Source organism: Sapajus apella, unplaced genomic scaffold, assembly GCF_009761245.1.
Source record: "Sapajus apella isolate SASKATOON/1434 unplaced genomic scaffold, GSC_monkey_1.0 scaffold13, whole genome shotgun sequence".
Lineage (NCBI taxonomy): Eukaryota > Metazoa > Chordata > Mammalia > Primates > Cebidae > Sapajus > Sapajus apella.
The window spans coordinates 741058-760983 of NW_022436953.1; the positions used below are offsets into that span (position 1 = coordinate 741058).

At 54.2% G+C, this 19926-nt stretch overlaps 1 protein-coding gene across 5 annotated transcripts in view; it reads right to left on the minus strand.

Moving 5' to 3' along the window:
* Positions 1 to 19926, minus strand: part of SLIT1 (slit guidance ligand 1) — a 189857-nt gene that overhangs the window by 58547 nt on the left and 111384 nt on the right. For all 5 annotated transcript variants that reach the window (XR_004269883.1, XR_004269881.1, XR_004269882.1 and 2 more), the window contains exons 5-10: positions 6968 to 7039; positions 5776 to 5847; positions 4832 to 4903; positions 4122 to 4285; positions 1010 to 1157; positions 487 to 558 (exon numbers count right to left, since the gene is read on the minus strand). Coding sequence is in view for 2 of the 5 variants with exons in the window: in XM_032281172.1 (XP_032137063.1) it covers positions 487 to 558; positions 1010 to 1157; positions 4122 to 4285; positions 4832 to 4903; positions 5776 to 5847; positions 6968 to 7039 (600 nt within the window). In the remaining 3 variants the exon portion in view is untranslated. The remainder of the gene's footprint in view (positions 1 to 486; positions 559 to 1009; positions 1158 to 4121; positions 4286 to 4831; positions 4904 to 5775; positions 5848 to 6967; positions 7040 to 19926) is intronic.

The following is a 19926-nucleotide window of genomic DNA, read 5'->3' on the forward strand; positions in this document are numbered from 1 at the left end:
CTTCCCAGTCCCTTCACCTCATAGATGCCATGGGGGCAGTGTGAGGTGCTTTGAAATTAGAATAGTGGGAGGCCAGATCCCTCCATTTCAAAGCCCATGGCCGGTATTTCCCTGTGCAGTCTGAGGGCCGGGCATGAGGGGGCACTCCAGCTTGGGAATTTATGGATGAGGCTTTCCCATGCATCCTGGCAGTCTCCTAGCTCCCTTCCATCCTTAATTGCTGCCCAAGCTGAAATGGGAGGATGACAAGTAACTCCGGTCACAGGCCAGGCTTAGGCTCAGCACTCCCTTTGGGCCACACAACAGCCCTGCAAGGAGGTCCCCGTGTCACAAGCCAAGCAGCCTGAAGGGCAGGAAGGCCAAGTGGCTGGCCCAGGGCCGTTCAGCTGCAGGGGCTGAGTGAGGGCCTGGCCCAGGGCTGTGGGACCACCCAGGATCTCTGTCAGCCCTGTGCCAGCTCCCCAGGAAGCAGCTGGAGGCACTCACATCCTCCGTAGCTTTCTGTAAGGTGAGAAGGCTCCGGGGGGGATGGACTTGATACCATTGAGCTCCAGGCGTCTGTGGAGAGAAAATGGATGGGAGGCATAAGGGCCCAGGTTACCCCATCCCTGGGGGTTACCTGCTGGGCTCACCCGTCCTGAACAAGCCTTTGGCCCTCCTTCCCCTGCTCCCTTACCCCTTCCAGAAGTTGAAGTCTGGGGTAGGGGCACTGGCACAGGCAGAGAAAATTCTGACTCGAGCTCCATCATCCCAGGCATTTAAGGCCGAAAGGGGCCTACAAATGATGCCGAGAACCCGATTCCAGCAGACTCACACAGAGCGACACCGCCTCCCCAGCCCTGGACACAAAGCTCAGCCCAGCAGAAGCAAACAATGTCTTCTCCATGATCACTCAGGGGCCCTGAGGTGGTACTTACTCCAGCTCTTCACTGGACCTCTACAGCCAGGCCTGCCAAGGGGAGGGACCTGTGCCCACCCCAGCACCTGCCCTGCCCTGTTCTGTACTCACATCTCCGTCATGGTCTCGGGCAGGTTGGCCGGGATGGCAGTGAGGCCTTTGCCACGACAGTCCACGATGCCATTGCTGCAGGTGCACATGGCCGGGCAGGAGCCGGAGGAAAGGGTGCAGGTGGGCACGCGCCCTGCTTCCCCTGGGCCTGCAGAAACAGGGGGGTGTGGCCTCAGGCTGTCCCGCATCAGCACCTCCCTCTAGCCCAGATACAGACTGATGGGTGGGACGGGGTGCACAGCGGCAGTTTCTCTGGATGAGGATGAACCAGCAGAGATCACTAATGAAATGATTCCTGACATCGGTATAACTCTGCGGGTGCCTGGCACACAGCGGGTATTTGTCAGATGTTTGCTGCCCTTGAATCTAAACTGAATTGCAGTGGTGTGTGATTCATACACTAAGAAACCCTGGCCTGCAGTTCTGAAGCTCGGATTCTAGTCCAAGTCACTTAACACTTCTGAGCCTAAGTCCTCTCATCTGTCACATGAGGGTGACAATGACTGTTTCTAAACACTTAAACACTTACTCTGTGCCACATGCTGTAAGTGTAGTACATGCAGTATCGCATTTAAGCCTAAGAGGAACCTATTACTGTTGTCATTCTACAGCTGAGAAAACAGAGTCCTCGATATTAATTTGTAGAAATTCTCACAGCTAGTAAGTGGTAAAACCAGGATCCAGCCCAGTGTCTTATATAAGAGCCTTTGAAAATGTGGAGGTATAACTTATACAAAACGCTCTTTCTGAAGGAGGTAGAACTTATACAAAGTACTCTATCTGAAACACGTAGCTGGTGGAACCACAACCTCAACATAGAACATTTCCATTACCTGAGAAGATTCTCTCCTGCCCCTTCCCCAAAGTAAACACTATTCTGAGATCTATCGCCAAAGATTTGCTCTGCTCACTTCTGAGCGTCACGTAAATGAAACAGTAATTTCTCTTATGTCTGCCTTTTTTGCTTAATACGCAGTGTTTGAGATTCACCACGTTGCTGTGTATATCGGTAGTCCGTTCTTTTTCATTGCTGAGTGGTATTCCATTATATGGGTATATCATAATTAGTCGGTGGACATTCAGGTTGTCTCCAATCTGGACTATGATGGAAAAAGCTGCCTTTAATATTTTTGGACATTTTTGCAGAAAAAAATGCACACACCTAGCAGTGGAGCTGCAGGGTTACAGGGCGGGCATAAACTGAGCCTTAGAGGATCCTGCAAGACGGTTCTGCAGAGTGGTCAAGCCAATTGATATCCCCACCAGCATTTTAACCTCAAATATCTTTCCTGGCTGCCCCAAAAACTGGGCACCAGGACCAAATGAGGCAAAGCCTCATGGATTCCTGGCATATTGTGACAGTAGCCTTCAAAGGAAAAGGGTTGCCAGGGTGATCACACCCAGAGGAAAAACTAATGTCTGAAAATAGAAACCACAGTCTTCCAAATGCAAAGAAAAAGGTTTCATTTCAAAATAAAAATTGTCCCAGTGAATTATCCATTCCTATTCCTAAAAACTGTGGTAGCTGCAATGATGCAGAGGCAGTCCTGGCTCACACCTGAGACACACCCGTGTGTACGCACACATGTTCTAGCACACGGGCACACTCATACACACACACATCTGCACGCACACACACACAGAGCACTGCTGAGTACAGCGGTGTTCAAGCCCAGTCTTGGGTGTCTGCCAGTGCAATGAAGGAGGTGACAGCCATAGCCCAGAGCCTTACACTGAGGCAGGGAGGCTGAGCCTAGGAGATGCTTTCCTTCAGAGCACTGTGGCTGACAGGCCCAGTCCACAGACTGGGGGAAACAGCCTCTAAATCATCTGACACAAGGCCGGGCATGGTAGCTCATGCCTGTAATCCCAGCACTTTGGGAGGCTGAGGTGGGCGGATCACCTTAGGTTGGGAGTTCGAGACCAGCCTGATCAACATGAAAAAACCCTGTCTCTACTGAAAATATAAAATTAGCCGGGCGTGGTGGCACATGCCTGTAATCCCAGCTACTTGGGAGGCTGAGGCAAGAGAACCACTTGAACCCAGGAGGTGGAGGTTGTGGTGAGCCAAGATCGTGCCATTGCACTCCAGCCTGGGCAACAAGAGCGAAACTCCATCTCAACAACAACAAAAAATAAACAAATCCTCTGTCACAAATCTGAGAACTGTGCATTCATTCAGCTAGCATTTCCTGCACCAAGCGAAGACAAAGTACTGAGGATGTGCCAGAAACGCAACGCGGGGCTTCACGTAGGATCACAGAAGGCTCCCTGGGCTCTGCAGGGCGAGGAGGAGTAGGCAGGCAACAGGGAGGGAAGGGTGTGCCTGACAGGGGAACAGCCTGTGAGGCCAGGGGGTGGGGGAGCCCGTGCCAGGAAGGGGCAGAGGCAGAGGCAGCTGGGGGAGCTGCAGGCAGGGGGAAGCAGGGAGACAGTGCTGGCCCTGGCCAGGCTTGCGGAGCCTGAGAGCAGTTCAGACTCTCACAGCAGTGCTGACGGCTGGGTGAGTACACGAGCAGTTCCCACCCAGACCCGTGGGTTCTTTTTGGTCTTCTGGCTGTAGTAGGGACATCAAAGGGGCCAGGGAGGACATGGGCCACCAGTCAGGAGGCTATCACAGAACCGCAGGGGGAAGGTGAAGGGGCATGGGCTTTGAGACCCACCTCCCCTGGAGCCAAAGTTAGAGGACCCAATTCAATGACTTGCCAAGGCAGCAGAGGTGAGGCGACAGGAGTGTGAGGGGGTGACAGCAGGGGCAAGGAGCCCAGAGGACGAGTGGGAGGCGGCACTGAGTACACCAGAAAGAGGACGGGATGGAACAAAGCAGGTGCTGAGTGCACGAGGCAGTGAAGGAACAGGAGGGAAAAGGAGATCAGATGAGAAGTGACACACGGAGACAAAGGCCATGGTGAGAACGGGAGGTGGTGTATGGGGCAGGAGAGGCAGATAGTGGGGGGCAGGAGGTGGTGGGCGGGGCCAGAAGGTGATGGGCGGGGTCAGGTGATGGGCGGGGCCAGGTATCAATGTTGAAGTTAGGGGTGGGAACAAGAGGCAGAGCAGGAGGCAGCGGTGGCGCTGGACAGTTGAGAGCCTGGCAGTGGCCTGTACCCACCTGAGCAGCTGAACTCACTCTTCTGGACCTCTGCCACATTGAGGCCACGCAGGCTGGCCGGGCCTGAGCACTGGGTGAACAGCCCGATGGTTGGCCGCTGCCTCAGCCACTGTGAGAGCCAGGCCAGGTGGCAGTCACAGAACAGGTGGTTGGAGTGCAGGCGGCTGCAGGAAGACAGGGTGGCTCACAACCCATCTGGGCCGCCAGCCCAGCCAGATTGTGGGAACCCCCAACCTCAGGCAGGAGGCTGCCCCCAGTGCTGTGTTCAAGCCAAACACATTTAGTCAAGTAGGTGGCTCAGCGCCAACCCGGGAGTATCCACAGTCCCATGAGGATCCCGCTGCTGCCCCTCCCCTCCCACATGCTCTGGGCACACCTGGGCCGGAATGTGCCCAGCAAAGCCCAGGTCATCGCACTGAGCTCACGCAGGCTCACGGCCCCAAACCACCAGGCTCATTTTCAAGCACAAAAACAAATCATTTGTTTTCCAAGGGAAAACCAAATTAAGCGGCACTGGATGGCCTGCAACTGGGTATCTCAACTCTTTCCACCTCTGATTGCATAGAGCCCTCACCCTAGGCCGGCCTCTGGGGGTCTCAGGGAGAATGAGCTCCATGACCTGTCTGCAGAACCCTCACCTCCTATCCCACCCACCCCCTGGCATCAGCCGGGCTTGGCTGCCCCACTCCCAGCTGCCCCGGCTGACTCACAAGGTCCGTAGCTTGGGCATGTGGTTGAAGCTGGACACGGGGATGGTGGTGATATTGTTGTTGTTCAGGGTCCTGATCGGGAGAAACCAGAACCATTTAGCACCTGCCCAGTAGGAGCTGATGTGGGACAAACAGGGAGACCTTGAAGTGGACCAGCATGGTGCTAGACATGGAGGGGCTAAGCCGAAGAGCATGAGGCAGATCCCACCCCATGGGAAAGCCCCAAGCTGGGACGGTGACTGCGAGCCAATGGCACCATAGACTCCAAGGCTGGTAGGATGGGGAGATGGAGCGGGGCGGGTGATGGGACACATCCCAGACTTGGGTTGGCTTGGAAGAAAGAGTGGGGTTTGGATAGGCAGGGGGAAAGAGGGAACATTCCAGGCCGAGTGGCAGAAACTCTTGGGTTTCATCCTGAGCAGGTTACACCAGAGCACACTGTTTACTGCAGGCACAAGCCCTCAAGCCCATGAGGGCCTATCTTCACCTCCTCCAAGCCACGAGGCCCTGTCCTCCCTCCTCCGACCCATGAGGGCCCGTCCTCCCTCCTCCGACCCACGAGGGCCCATCCTCCCTCCTCCGACCCACGAGGGCCCGTCCTCCCTCCTCCGACCCACGAGGGCCCGTCCTCCCTCCTCCGACCCACGAGGGCCTGTCCTCCCCTCCTCCGACCCACGAGGCCCTGTCCTCCCTCCTCCGACCCACGAGGGCCTGTCCTCCCTCCTCCGACCCACGAGGGCCTGTCCTCCCCTCCTCCAACCCACGAGGCCCTGTTCTCCCTCCTCTGACCCATGAGGGACTGTCCTCCCCTCCTCCAAGGTGATTCTAGGAGGACTGGCCTCCCCCTTCCTATCTCCCTGGTGCCCGCTTCCCAGGTTGTGGCACTTGGCACCTGCGTAGCAGAGCCCTCCACACCCCTCCTTCCTTTTCCCTGCTTTACTTACAGCACCTCCAGCCCCCGCAGAGCACGGAAGGCCCCTTCCTCGATGCAGCTGATCTGGTTCTTGTCCAGCTGTCTGTGAAGCAAAGGAAGGTTGTAGAGAGAAGGGCACATTGCCTAGAGTAAGGGTGTGCAAACATTTTGACTGTGTGCTCCCTTCATTCAAAAGAGGCATGCCCCTAGTCGTTTGTTATGTGTATATGTATCAATCCAAATAGTAAACATTAGTAAAAACTTAAGTTTTTTTTCTACTCTTCAGTTAAATCATAAATATAAGTAAAAGTTATGTTCTTCTACTCAACCTTACATATCCCCTGGGGAGCAGGCACCCCCCTACAGACACACACATTTTGGAGACCACCTAGCTGGTGCTGGCAGGTGAAAAAGGAGAGAGTCACAAAGCAGTGGCAGCCAGAGCTGGCAAACAGACTTCAGCCTGAGTGCCAAAGAGGTTGACTAGAGGTGGCTGCCTGGATTGCTGCTGTCAGAATAAACTGAAGCTTCGAGGTGAGCTCTACGTGAAAGAATGTCGTGATTGATTACCAATGTCTGCCACAGGCGTGGGAGGGAGTGTGTGTGACAAGCATGCCAGGCGCTTGCCATCCCTGTTGTAGTCAGACCTGGGGGAGGTGGTAAGCCTGGACCAGAATAAATTTGAATAATAAGCCATTACATTTAAATAGCATTTGACAAAGTGTATTTACTTCCATGTCTCATTCAAACCTCAGAACAGGCCTGTGAAGTAGATCTTCTTAGCCCTATTTTCAAGAACAATATATCGAGGCTCAGTGATGTTCACTGACTTGCAGCAGCTTATGTGACATGTAACTAGAAGAGAAGATTCAAACCCAGCTCTCCCAACCCAAATACGAGGCAGGCAATGGAGGACAAGGGCACAGACACTATGCCATCAAAATGGACTGAGAATATCACCCATGCTGATAAGTTGCTTCACTAGGTCCACAAGAGCCCACCCTATTGGCTCTTCACACGAAATCACACCCAAGGGAGAGGCAAGGGCTGCATGTTTCCTCCAGCCCCAGATTGTTCCAGAAGACGATGCTGGCACCAGCCCTCCAAGAGCCCAGGTTAGCTCCCTGGCTGCCTGGACCACATGGTTCGGGGACACCCTGAGGATGCTGCCAGGAGGGGCCCTGGAACCCCTGCACCCTTCTCCCTCCCAGGCCTGTACTCACAAATTTTTGAGATCCGTAGCTCCCCGAAAAGCTTTCCTGGGGATGGCCTGAATGGCATTCTCACTCAAGTCCCTGGGAGGATAAAGCCAGAGGGAGAGAAAACACAGATGAGAAAAGAGGTTCCTGCAGAGTGCCGTGATGAGTCAGGGCAGAAGGGCAGGTGGGCTGGAGGGCACTGGACCGGCCGCTGCTGCACTCCAGCAACCTAGGACAGCGCCCAGCCCACAGCGGCCACTCAGCAAGCATTTGTTGAATGAATGAATGATGGAACTGGAGAGGCACACCATGTCCTGGAGGGAGGTCAGTCCCCAGCCACCTCCCCTTCTCTGGGCTGGAGGCTTGCAGCTGAAGGGAAGAGCCTCGGACAGCTATGATCAGCCCTGCCAGACCCCACCTGATGTAGTTTAGATATCTGTCCCCGCCCAAATCTCATGCTGAATTGTAATCCCCGGTGCTGGAGGTGGGGCCTGGTGGGAGGTGATCATGTCACGAGGGCTGATCCCTCCTGGCTTGGTGCTGACTTCCGGATGGCCAGTGAGTTCTGGGAGCACTGGTTGTTGAAGGGTATGGCGTCTCCCCCTCCACTCTCCCTCCTCTTCACTCTCCCACGTCAAGTGCCTGCTCTCCCTCTGACTTCTGCCAGGAGTAAGAGCTCCCTGAGGCCTCCCCAGAAGTAGATGCCTATACTTCCTGCACAACCTGCAGAACTGTGAGCCAAATCAATCTCTTTTCTTATAAATTACCCAGTTTCAGCAGTTCTTGATTAGCAATACGAGAATGGCCTAATGCCCACAGAGGTCAGCCCACCAGACCCACAGAGGCTAGTTCAGTCCCCCACAGCATCGTGCAGGGCTGCAAAGCAGCACACAACAGAAGTGCTTCTGGAGGTGGATTGATGACCCATGTCTGCCACCAGGGCGGGAAGGACGGCGCCCTGGGCTGTCTGTGGCGAGTGCGTCTGGGGCTTATGCTCTGTGTCTTATGTGAGCAAGCTGACTCAAGACAGATAGAATTGGCTCTGGTGACCCAGCCAGCCAGTGGCCCACCCAGGTCTTTAACTCCAGGCAGGGCCTGACTCCAAACCCTGTGCTCCTGGGGAATGCAGGCAGCAGGGCACCTCCGAGAGCCTGGGTCACAGGGAGTCAGGAGCACGCTGGGGGCTGGGATAACAGGACCTCATGCCTCCCCACTAATGCCCTGGTGTGAGGGAGGGGGCACTGTTGGGGCTGCAAATCCTCAGCCTCAGTGAGTTCCAGGCCAGCTTTGGGGCCCTTCCTCGCTCCCTGGCAGGTCCTGGCCTCTGATACCAGTCCTCCTGCCTCTCTTGCCTCTCAGCAGCCTCCTGGCATCCACAGACATGTACCAACACCCCTTTCCAGGTCAGCTTTTCCTACTTATAGCCACATGCTCCCCACCCCAGGCCAGCACTGCCCTGAGTACTTCCCAGGAGCGTGGCGAGGATATGATCACCATCCCCATTATATAGAGGAGAAAAGGGGGGCTCAGAGAAGCTAAGCGACTTCTTCAAGGTAACCAGGCTGGAGGGTAGTGGCTCCAGAATTTGAATCCAGGCATTCAGGTCCCAGAGCCCCAGCTTGTGCAGCAGCCCTGGGGGCCCATTTCACAGAGGAGGGAACTGAGCTCTGAGTTGTGAAGTCACTGATCTGAGCTGGACCTGGGCCGCCTGCCTCAGAGCCCTGCACCAGACACACCAGGGTCCTGAAGGTGAACACCAGAGGCGGACCGTCCTGATGTGGGCCGTAGTGCCAGGCAGTACCACGGCCCCACCTCCTCCTCCCAGGCCAGGCCTGTGGGCTTTGATAGTGCCCTTCCTTTCAGCCCCTCACCCCACAGGGTCTGAGAACACAGCCCACAGTTCCCTACCCACTGCATACTGCCCCTTGGACTGTCAAGGCCACCACTGCTCTGTCTGGGTTTCCCTGTTGAGAAACCCAGCAGTGTGCTGAGCCCTGAATCGCAAAGGTAGGGGGCAGGTGAGCTAGAGGGCACCAGCTGCCATTTCACCCCAGCACCTAGGACAGGGCCTGACCCGCTGCAGCCACTCGGCAAGCATTTGTTGAATGGATGGATGGATGGATGGATGATGGAACTGGAGAGATGCACCCTGTCCTGGAGGGATCTCGGTCTCCAGTCACCTCCCCTTCTCTGGGCTGGGGGCTTGCAGTTGGAGGGAAGAGCCTGGGATTTGAGTCCTGCCCTCCCCCTCCTGGCTGTACATCTGCAAGGCACATTTTCCCTCCTGAGCCCAGTTTCCTCGTGGACAAAATGGGATAAATAAGAACCTGGCAAAGCAACTGCCCTCCAACCCTCCCAGAGTGGGCACCAACATCTCTGCGCTCCCTCCCCCAAGCCCAGCACCTCCTGTCTTGTCCCCCCACAGCCTTCAGAAAAGCAGCCAGGCACCTGTGTCAGAAGGGGCCTTGGCACCATCAGTGCCCCTTGTCCTTCATCCCTCTTTCCTGGAGAGGAGACGGCTCAAGCCTGCAGCACAGACACAGCTGTCCCTCCTCCAGAGCCGTCCTGCCATCCCTGAGGCATCTCCCCTCCTGCTGGGCAGCTTCCTCTTCCCGCATTTGCCCGCCCCCACCTCCCCTCCCTGCTCTGCACTCGGCATCTTTCGTCTTCAATCTTGGTTACTTGTGCCATATCTCCAGCTCCCCTGTGTAGTCTGTCAGTATTCCTGGAGACATTCCCCAAATTCCACCAATTTAGGCTACTCCCCAGAGGGCCCCCAGCAGCCCACTCCCTGCTGCTTGTCTATGCAGCGACTCCCCCAGCCCCATATGTCTTGAGAGGCACATTTCAGTCTTTGCCTGGCTAATCCTGGTTCTCATCTCTTCCTTGCCTAGAGAGCTCCTTGGCTGCTACAACCTCATCTTAATCTCTCTGATTCATACAAGAAGTTGCTGCCCTGGTGGCATCTGCCCTAATGGCTTGATGGTTCTCCTCGACTGTGGACTTGTTCTCTCCATCTTCCTAAGTGGGGTGCTGCCACTGGGCAGAGTAGGCTGGCAGAGGAATTACTGGATTTGGAGCAGGGCTGTGCAGGTCACACAGGTAAACAAGAGACTGCCTGCACTGGGGCTCATGGTCATGCGAGTTCCCCAACAACCAGGGGCCCAGGCTGACACGGGAGCCCAACACAAAACCGAGCCCACCTTGGTGGAGTGCCTGCAGATACTAGTGGCCGGGCTGGGCTTGCAGATGCAGAGCTAACCACAGGTGCATGGCCCACCCTAGAGCACTCATGCCCAGAGTGCTCTAACCACAGGTGCATGGCCCACCCTAGAGCACTCATGCCCAGAGTGCTCTAACCACAGGTGCATGGCCCACCCTAGACCCTACAGAACTCATGCCCAGAAGAGGCACAGACAGAAAACCAGTGAGGAAACCCTCACTCCTTCGCTCCACCAAATGTGTGCTGAGAGCTGATGATCTGCTGGGGACCCCCAAAGACTTGCTTTCATGGGGTGCACATGCCAGCTTTCAACAATGGCTGGAGGAGCAGTACTGCCAAAAAGATGGGAGAGTGCAGAGGAGTGAGTGAGCAATTCTGCCGGAGGGAGGGGAGGTGGTCTCTGATCGGATCTTTCAGAGTTGATGCGTCCCAGACAGAAACAGAAAATGAGGAGAGGGTTTTTTTGTTTTGTTTTGTTTTTGGGACAGAATTTCACACTGTCACCTGGCTGTAATACAAAGGCATGATCTCAGCTCACTGCAACCTCTGCCTCCTGGGTTCAAGCGATTCTCCTGCCACAGCCTCCTGAGTAGCAGGGATTACAGGCGTCTGCCACCATACCTGGCTAATTTTTTGTATTTTTAGTATAGATGGGGTTTCACTATGTTGGCCCCTGACCTTGTAATCCACCCGCCCCTGCCTCCCAAAGTCCTGGGATTATAGGTGTGAGCCACCGCACCCGGCCGAGAGGGTGTTCTAAGCAGTGGGAAGAGCATGTGTAAAGCCCAGAGACAGGAAGGAACAAGGCAGGCTCGGGTATCTCATGCGATTTGGTATGACTGGTGTAGGTACGTGGGAGGTTGTGGTGATTAAAATATGTCTACAAATTCTTTGGCATTCCTCCCTTCAAAAGACGGAGACTCATTCTCCACCTCTTGAATGTGGGCTGGACTCAGTAACTCACTTCTGAAGAACAGCATGTGATGGAAGCGGTAATCGATAACCTCCGAGACCAGATCATAAAAGACATTGTAGCTCCCTCCTTGTTCCTTCTGGGACTGCCCTGTCTGGGAGAGCCCAGCCCAGTTCACAAGGACACACAAGCAGCTCTCTGCAGAGGCCCACATGGAGAGGAACTGAGGCTCCCACCAGCAGCCAGCACAGGCTTGCCAGCCCTGTGAGCCAGCCATCATGGAAATACATTCTCCAGCCCCAGCTGAGCCTTCAGATGATACAATCACCCAACATTCTGAGTGCAATCTCATCAAGAACTCCAAGCCAGAACCACCCAGCCACCCCCCAGAGACTGTGAAATCACAGATGTTTATTGTTTGTTCTTGAAAGCTGCAGTGTTTTGAGGTCATTGGTTACACAACAACCGATGATTCATCCAGGGATGTTTTGAGGCATGACCCTGAGGAAGGGAGGGGCATCCTTAGACTCAAGTTAATGAGCTGAAATGATGTTAGGGACTTGGTTACATCACTTCTCCTTTTTTAGGACCTTAGTTTCCTCATCTGTCTGATTCATAAGTTGGGCCAGAAGATTTCTAAGCTCTTCACCAGTGCAGACCCACCCACCTGCAAGACACATTGCTATGGTGTGAATGATTGTTTCCTCCCAAGAAAGGCATAGGTTGAAACCTAATCCCTAATGTGATGGTATTAGGAGGTGAGGACTTTAGGAGGTGATAGGTCATGTGAGCTCATCCTTATAACAGGATTAGTGCCCTTATGAAAGAGACCCCAGAAAGCTGCCTTGCCCCTTCCTCCATGTGAGGACACAGCTAGAGGGCACCATCCACGAAGCAGGAAGCAGCCTTCACCACGCACCAAATCTGCCAGTATCTTGATCTTGGACTTCCCACCTCTTAAACTGTGAGAAACACATTTCTGCTGTTTATAAGCCGCTCAGTCTATGGCACTCTTTATTTTTTTAGAGATAAGGTCTTGCTCTGTCATCCAGGCCACAGTGCAGTGGCACAATCATAGCTGACACCTTGAACTCCTGGGCTCAAGCGATCCTCCCACCTCAGCCTTCCAAGTAGCTAGGACCACAAGATGGACTGGGACTACACCTGCTCTACAGGTAGAGACAGGGTCTGACTTTGTTGCTCAGCCTGGGCTCAAACTCCTGGCCTCAAGCGATTCACCGACCTTAGCCTCCCAATAAGATATTTTGTTATAGCAGCCAGAACAGACTAAGATACACATCAGGTGAAGTGCTTGCTTCTTTAGGGGATCTGGGATCCCAGAAAGGAGGTGAGGAAAGTTGCTGGCCATACACCTTTTGAAAGAGGGGCTCTGGGGAGAAGAGAGACACAGCTTCCTGCCTTTGCTGACCCACAGGGACTCAAGGAGATGACAGCATTAAGAGCCAGGTGGCAGTGAGAGGAGTGGCAGCCTGAGGATGTCCCCAGAGTCAAGAAGGCAGGACCTCCAGTGGGACCCTCATCTCAGCCCGGCTGGCCACTCACCCTTTGGCCAAGCCTGGGAAGAAACGCTGGGGCCAGCACTCACATCCATTCATTATTCCATTTAATCCTCACCACAACCCTGCAAGGAAGGTTTTTTATTTGTATTGATTTGCTTATCGATTTAGACCCAACCTTGTTCTAGAAAGGCTTTAAGGTGGCTTATAGGGATTTTCAAAACAGCAAGAGAGCAAGAATGAAAAATGAGGCACAGAGAAGAGGAGAAATCAATGGCAGGTACTAAAAATGCATGCCCCACATGAGCACACACCAGACAGGGCTGAACTGGGCTCTGAGCTTTCTCGCTGAGAGCCAACGAGAAAGGAGAGCTGGTTTGCTCACGGTGCCCACGGGACATGCATAAGTCTAAAAGGATCAGCTTCTCAGGAGTACAGCTGGCTTGGCAGTAAGATGAGGCAAGAATTTTCCCAGGGGTCTTTATTAAGAATGACAGTGTAGCCTAATCAATAACACTGGATCCTTATAATAAATGGGATTCGAGCATGTGTTGCTTATAATAGCATCAAAGTACGATTCAGCAAAAGCAGTTCTATAAGGACTCACACCAGAAACTAAGTGGGGAAGAGGGAGAATGGAGAGGCAGACTCCACACAGGGTCAGTCTACGCAAAGACACTGCGGCATGAGAGTCTCGTATGATGGGAGAAGCAGAGGTTCTAGGAAGCAAGTGTCAGCCCTGAGAGAAGCCTCACATAGGCCAGGAGAGTGACGGGATGGACCAGAGAGGGCTGTGATCTGACCATCTTTTAAATTAATTCATTAATTAATTTTTTTGAGACAGAGTCTTGCTCTGTCACCTGGGCTGGAGTGCAGTGGCACAATCTCAGCTCACTACAATCTCAACCTCCCTGGTTCTAGCAATTCTCCCGCCTGAGCCTCCCAAGTAGCTGGGATCACAGGTGCCCGCCACCACGCCCAGCTAATTTTTTGTATTTTTAGTAGAGACAGGGTTTCACCATGTTAGCCAGGATGGTCTGATCTCCCTATCTCCCAACCTCGTGATCTGCCCACCTTGGCCTCCCAAGGTGCTGGGATTACAGGCATGAGCCACCACCCCCATCCTATTTGATCATTTATTTGGAGACAGAGTCTCACTCTGTCACCCAGGCTGGAGTGCAGTGACTCAATCACAGCTCACTGTACCCTTGAATCCTGAGCTTAGTTGATCCTCCTTTCTCAGCTTCCTGAGTAGCAGGGACTACAGGCACATGCTACCATGCCTGGCTATTTTTTAAAAATCTTTTTGTAGAGACAGGGTCTCACTGTGTTGTCCAGGCTGGACTCAAACTCCTGGGCTCAAGTGATCCTCCCACCTCAGCCTCCCAAGTACTTAGAACAGGCACAGGCACTGTGTCCAGCTCTGACCATCTTTCAGGCTGTGTTCTGGGGCACCAAAGCTTACAGAGGAAAGACACAAACCCCAGGCAGGCAGGTGGCCAAGAGCCAGTCAAGAGATGATGGATGGCCCAAAGCTGGGTGTGGAGCTGTTGCACCCTGGCCAGCCAGCCCACACTGTTTAAATGAAGACAGGAAAGTGAATTTGGGGCCCCAGGAGAGGCCAGAGGAAAACAGGTGAACCTTGGAAGCCTCAGGACAATGCAGCCTGATGGCAGCAAAGCGGGTGGCGTTAGAAACCTGCACCTGCAGAGGGAAGGACTAGGTTCAACTCCTGCTTCTGCCATTGACCAACCATTGGGCCTGGGGAAGCTCTGCACCTGAGAGCTTCAGGTGCCCTACTGTAAAATACCTACCACGTGGGACTTTGGAGAAGATTGTGTGAGTTTATGTACTGAAGCTTCTGAACCAGAACTTCCATTTAGCTGTATTCAAGAAATGCCGGCTAAGCACAACCCAAGCAACCCGAGGGCTCTGTTGTTTCAAGCTTTCCCACGAGGGGGCGCCAGAAGCATTCCCTGGACCTGGATGCCTAAACCACATCGCAAACCAGAACAAAGCTATTCTTTTTTCTTTTTGCTCCAATTGACTTCCTACCTTGCCAGTACTTGTCTCATCTTTCCTAGGTCCTTTTAAAATAAAGGTTGTCATGTCTTCTGCCCCTGGTCTGCATGGAAACTCCCCAAAAGCACCACCTAAGCCTTTCCCCACCACTTTTCCCGGGGCTGTGAGCCGCCTTCGTCTCCCTCAAACCGAGTCCTTCCTGCCCGTCCTCCTCCCATGTGGCCTTGTCACAGGCCCCGAAGGGAGGAGATGGCCGGGATGCATCCGGGCAGAATGAGACATCCTGAGAACGGCTGTCCTAGAAACGGGTGGGATTTGCAGCTGGAAGGACAAACCGCCAAGCCCTGGGCAGTGGGGGTCTGTCCCAGCTCGGGGAAGCAGGGCCAGACAGGGGCTCAGAAGGAGGGCACAGGCAGAACAGTGACAAGGGCACCATGGCAGATCCCCAGAGCAGGACCCAGGACAGTGCTGGGGAGATACAGGGCTGGAACAGATGCTGAGATGGGGGACGAGGTCCCAGCTTCTGACAAGCACCCTGGGGACGTGGGGTTGCTGGTCCAGTAAGCACTGATTGGGAGGCAAGGGTGCAGAAGAGAAAGCCCACAGCTGGGTGTCAAGGGGAGACTTGAGTCCACCTACTTTAAGCCCGTGGTCTTGGGTAAGTCACGTAACCTCTCTGGCCTCAGTTTCCTCATCTGCAACATGGGGATGGAAAGCAGCACTTACGTTGCAGGATCTGATGGGAGAGGCGCCCCTGCCTACTTCCTCACCTCTGCTGACATTCCTTCAGTTTCCCAGACCCTTCCAGCCACCCACAGGACCTGTGCACTTGCTGTGACCTCTGCCTAGAATACTTGTCCCTCACCAGCACCCAGGACACGCTATTCATCCTTCCCACCTCACTCTACAAACACCTCCCCTGAGCCCGAGTCAGCTGCTCCATCTGCAACAGGCTCTCAGCACCCTGCTTTCCTTTTCAGCACCAACCCAGGCTTGTAATAAAATACAGGGGCACTGCATGTGATAAAGCACTGACTCTTGGTGAATGTCCATCTCCCTCTCCAGACCGTAACTTTCTGCCACTTTCCTTCACTTCCCTTTGCATCCTGGCACATTGCAGGGACTCAGTAATTTTTAGCTGAATGAACTAAAATGCATCCTTACATAAGTCCCCTGCTCTAATCCCTCTGGCATTTTCCTGGCCAAAACAAGGAGTTAAGACCAGCCAAGGGGGAGGCAGGGGCTCGGGGCCAGACAGGCTGGCTCTGCACAGTGAGAGGCCACAGCTCCTCAGCTGCGCTGCAGCTGCTTGTGCCTGCTCTGCCTAACCAGGCTGCAGACCCAGTGAGAGGCAGGCTCAGGAGGGGAAGGCAAGCACGAGCAAGCGCTTGTTACCATGGATGATGTCACATCAACCGTGCCTCTGCCCTTCACACATCCTTCGGGGTAATAACAACTAAACACACTCGAGTGGTTCCAAGCTTGCACCAGCTCAAGGCAAGGGTTCTGTAGGCAAAGCCTGAACCCCATCGCCAAGATCAAGGGCCCCAGGAGGCAAGCTCCACCAAAAATAGCTCCTACACCACCTGGAAGCATCCAGCAACCCCAGCGGGTCGCCCTCCCTGAAGAGAAGGGGGCTGCCAGGTCCACACTCTGACTTGGCACCATCCCCAGGCACCCCGCTCTGGCTGTCTCTCCTCCTGCACACTCTGCCAATCCCCCCATCCTCTACCAGGGCTGGGGGATGCAGGGGCTGGGGAAGCCGAGGTCAAGACCCCATGTTCGGGCTGCTAATCTGCCTTCACGCTCTAACCTGATTGGTCCCTGCTGACAGCCCAGCCTCTAAAGGGATTAGCAGTGGGGGTGGGGGTGGGAGAACACAGGGAGCTGCTGGGCACCCGCCAAGGATGGACTGGCCTCTGGGTTCTTGCTGCCCACTCGGCTGCCACTGCAGGGCACAGGCTTTACTTTGTCTGCCTTTCATGCCACATGGAAGCTTTGGGCAGCCTGGCTTGCCCCTCAGCCCCCTGCAGCCCGCGTGTTTCCCTGAACCAGGGCAGCCCAAGGGTTCCGGGGTACCTCATCTGGGGGCTTAGATCCTTGTCAGAAGATAGTTGGATTAAGGACTCAGGCTCTGGCCTCATGCACATCTTTTTTCTTTTTTTCTTTTTTTTTTTTTTAGATAAAGTCTCCCTCTATCGCCCAGGCTGGAAAGCAGTGGCATGATCTCAGCTCACTGCAACCTTTGCCTCCTGGGTTCAAGCAATTCTCTGCCTCAGCCTCCTGAGTAGCTGGGATTTCGGGCACCTGACACCACACCTGGCTAATTTTTTTTTTTTTTTTTGAGACGGAGTTTCGCTCTGGTTTCCAAGCTGGGAGGGCAATGGCGCGATCTCGGCTCACCGCAACCTCCGCCTCCTGGATTCAGGCAATTCTCCTGCCTCAGCCTCCTGACACCTGGCTAATTTTTTGGTATTTTTAGTAGAGAGGGGATTTTACCATCTTGGCCAAGCTGTCTTGAACTCCTGACCTTGTGATCCATCCATCTCGGCCTCCCAAAGTGCTGGGATTACAGGTGTGAGCCACCATGCCAGGCCTTTTTTTTTTTTTTTTTTTTTTTTTTTATGGAGACAGATTTTTGCTCTTGCTGCCCAGCCTAGAGTGCAATTGCATGATCTCAGCTCAGCACAACCTCCACCTCCCAGGTTCAAGCAATTCTCCTATCTCAGCCTCCTGAGTAGCTGGGATTACAGGCATGTGCCACCACACCCAGCTAATTTTGTATTTTTAATAGAGACAGGGGTTTCTCCGTGTTGGTCAGGCTAGTCTTGAACTCCCGACCCCAGGTGAGCTGCCTGCCTCGGGATTACAGGTGGGAGCCACCGTGCCCGGCCTCATTTGTATCTTCTAACTCCCAAGCCTCAGTCTTCTCATGGTAAAATGGGAATAATTATCATACGGCTTAACTAAAGCTGAGTATGGGCCAGGACTGGCGGACTTGGCTGCAACAGCCAAACTGTAATAGTTGTCTTTTGGGCTCTGTAGGGAGGAGGAGGGAGGGTCAGGGCCTGGGAGTCAGGAGGCTGACTCCCACCAACCCACTCCAGGACCTCCAGCAGGACCACAGTTAGTTTCCAACATCTGCAACGATACTGACCTCCCAGGGATGCTGGGAGCATGGGATTGTGTGCTGTGTGTCACACACTCAGCATGCCCACCAGTCGCTGGTGCCAGCACAGGGCAGCCTTGCACGGCTGTTATCAGTAAGTGGCTGCCCAGGACTCCACTGCAGATAACTCAGCAAGCGAGTCCCTGCCACCAGTGGACTGGCAGCAGCCTTGTCACTGGGAAGTCTGTTGGAAAAGCATATTTTCTGAGCCCCAACTCCCGAGTCTGAACTTGCATTTCAGCAGGATCCCTCAGTGACTCAGGTGCACATTGAAGTCTGAGAAGTGCTGCCTCCAGCAGAGGGAAGGTGTAAAATGTTTTTGTTTTGTTTTGAGACAGTCTTACTCTGTCACCCAGGCTGGAGTGCAGTGGCGCGATCTTGGCTCCCTGCAACCTCCACCTTCCAGGGTTTTAAGCAATTCTCTGCCTCAGCCTCCTGAGTAGCTGGCCTTACAGGTGCATGCCACCACGCCTGGCTAATTTTTGCATTTTTAGTAAAGATGGGGTTTCACCATCTTGGCCCAGCTGGTCTTGAACTCCTGGCCTCATGATCCACCCACCTTGGCCTCCCAAAATGCTGGGATTACAGGTGTGAGAAAATGTTTTAATGTCCCCAGCTGGAGCTAAAGCAAACTGGATTATAACCTCTGTACTGGTTAGCGTTTCAAAGCAAGCGGGCAGAGGTGTCAACTCCTATTCTTTGGGGGCCGAAGTGGGAGAGACTTGGACATAGACACCCCTAGTGAGTGGAGAGAGGGAAGAGCAGCTACCAACCCCTCAGCTGCAGCTCACCGAGGCCCACCTTCCCAGGAACAGAGAAGGCCCTCACAGGCTGGGGAGCAGGGACCAAACGCTACATTTGTCCCAGAGGCCCTTCCTGCATTCCTGCTCATCTGCATGGAAGACGCCTGAGGGCATGGGTGAGGAGCAGGTGTGGGGCTCCCGCGTGAATCAGCTCCAGCACTCACAGCAGAGGGAGCCTTGGCATCTTCAGCCCAGGCAGGAGGTCAGGAGTCCCAGCTCTGGCTCCCTGCTCAGGCCAGGGAATGGGAGACAGACTCCGAAGGGTAGTGTGTGCTCCAGGTCCTTGCTGCAGGATGGCCTGGCAGGAGGAAGTCTACCAATGCCTGTGGGTGGGATGCTGGGATGCACATGCCCCTCGGAGGTACTCCTGGGATCTTGCTGGACCATCCCTGCCTTTGTCTCCGCCCACCCTCCACACCTCTCTTTAGATCCTATGCCTCACACCTAGCAGGGGAATTAATTCCGCGGTGCCCTCCCTGCCTGCTCTCTCCAGCCATGAAACAACACATCTACCCTGCGTGCATCCTGCACGTGCGCGCCTGGCTCCAGGTCAGGGACGAGGTCTAATTCACCTTCAAGGTGGGTTCCGGTGAGCATTTGATCACAAGGACCTGAATCATGCTGCCTTGGGCCTCAACTCAGAGACCAGAGCTTTGTCCACTCACAAACCTCGCCAAGATCTAGAGACCCAGGAGGCAAGCTCCACCAAAAGCAGCTCCCACTCAGCCTGGAAGCATCCAGCAACCCCAGCCGGCCACCCTCCCATGAAGAGAAGGGGGCTCAGGTGCTCCCAGAAGATGCAAGTAGAAAGCTTATCAGTCGGCTGATTCTCAGTGTGAATCTATTTGTTTCATCTTCTCCAGAAGTCAAGCTCAGGTAGGGGCCAGGGTACCAAGGAGACCCAGCGGTGGTATCAGAGACCATACTGGTGCAGAGTGGGTCCCGCTCACCACAAGCTCAGTTTCCTTTAACCTGGTCCCTGACTTCTCCAGCTTGTCAGAATACAGAATGGAACCAGGGGCAGTGGCTCACACCTATAATTTCAGCACTTTGGTGGGCTGAGGTAGGAGGATGGCTTGAGGCCAGTTAGAAATCAGCATGGGCAATATAGTGAGACCCCATCTCTCCAAAAAGTTTAAAAATCAGCCGGGCATGGTGGTGGATGCCTGTAGTCCTAGCTACGCAGGAGTCTGAGGCAGGAGGATCACTTGAGCCCACAGGGTCAAGGTTACAGTGAGCTGTGATCACAACACTGCATTCCAACTTGGGTGACAGATGAGACTCCATCTCTTAAGAAAACATCACACAGGACAGGACAGATTCTGGGAGCTGCCTT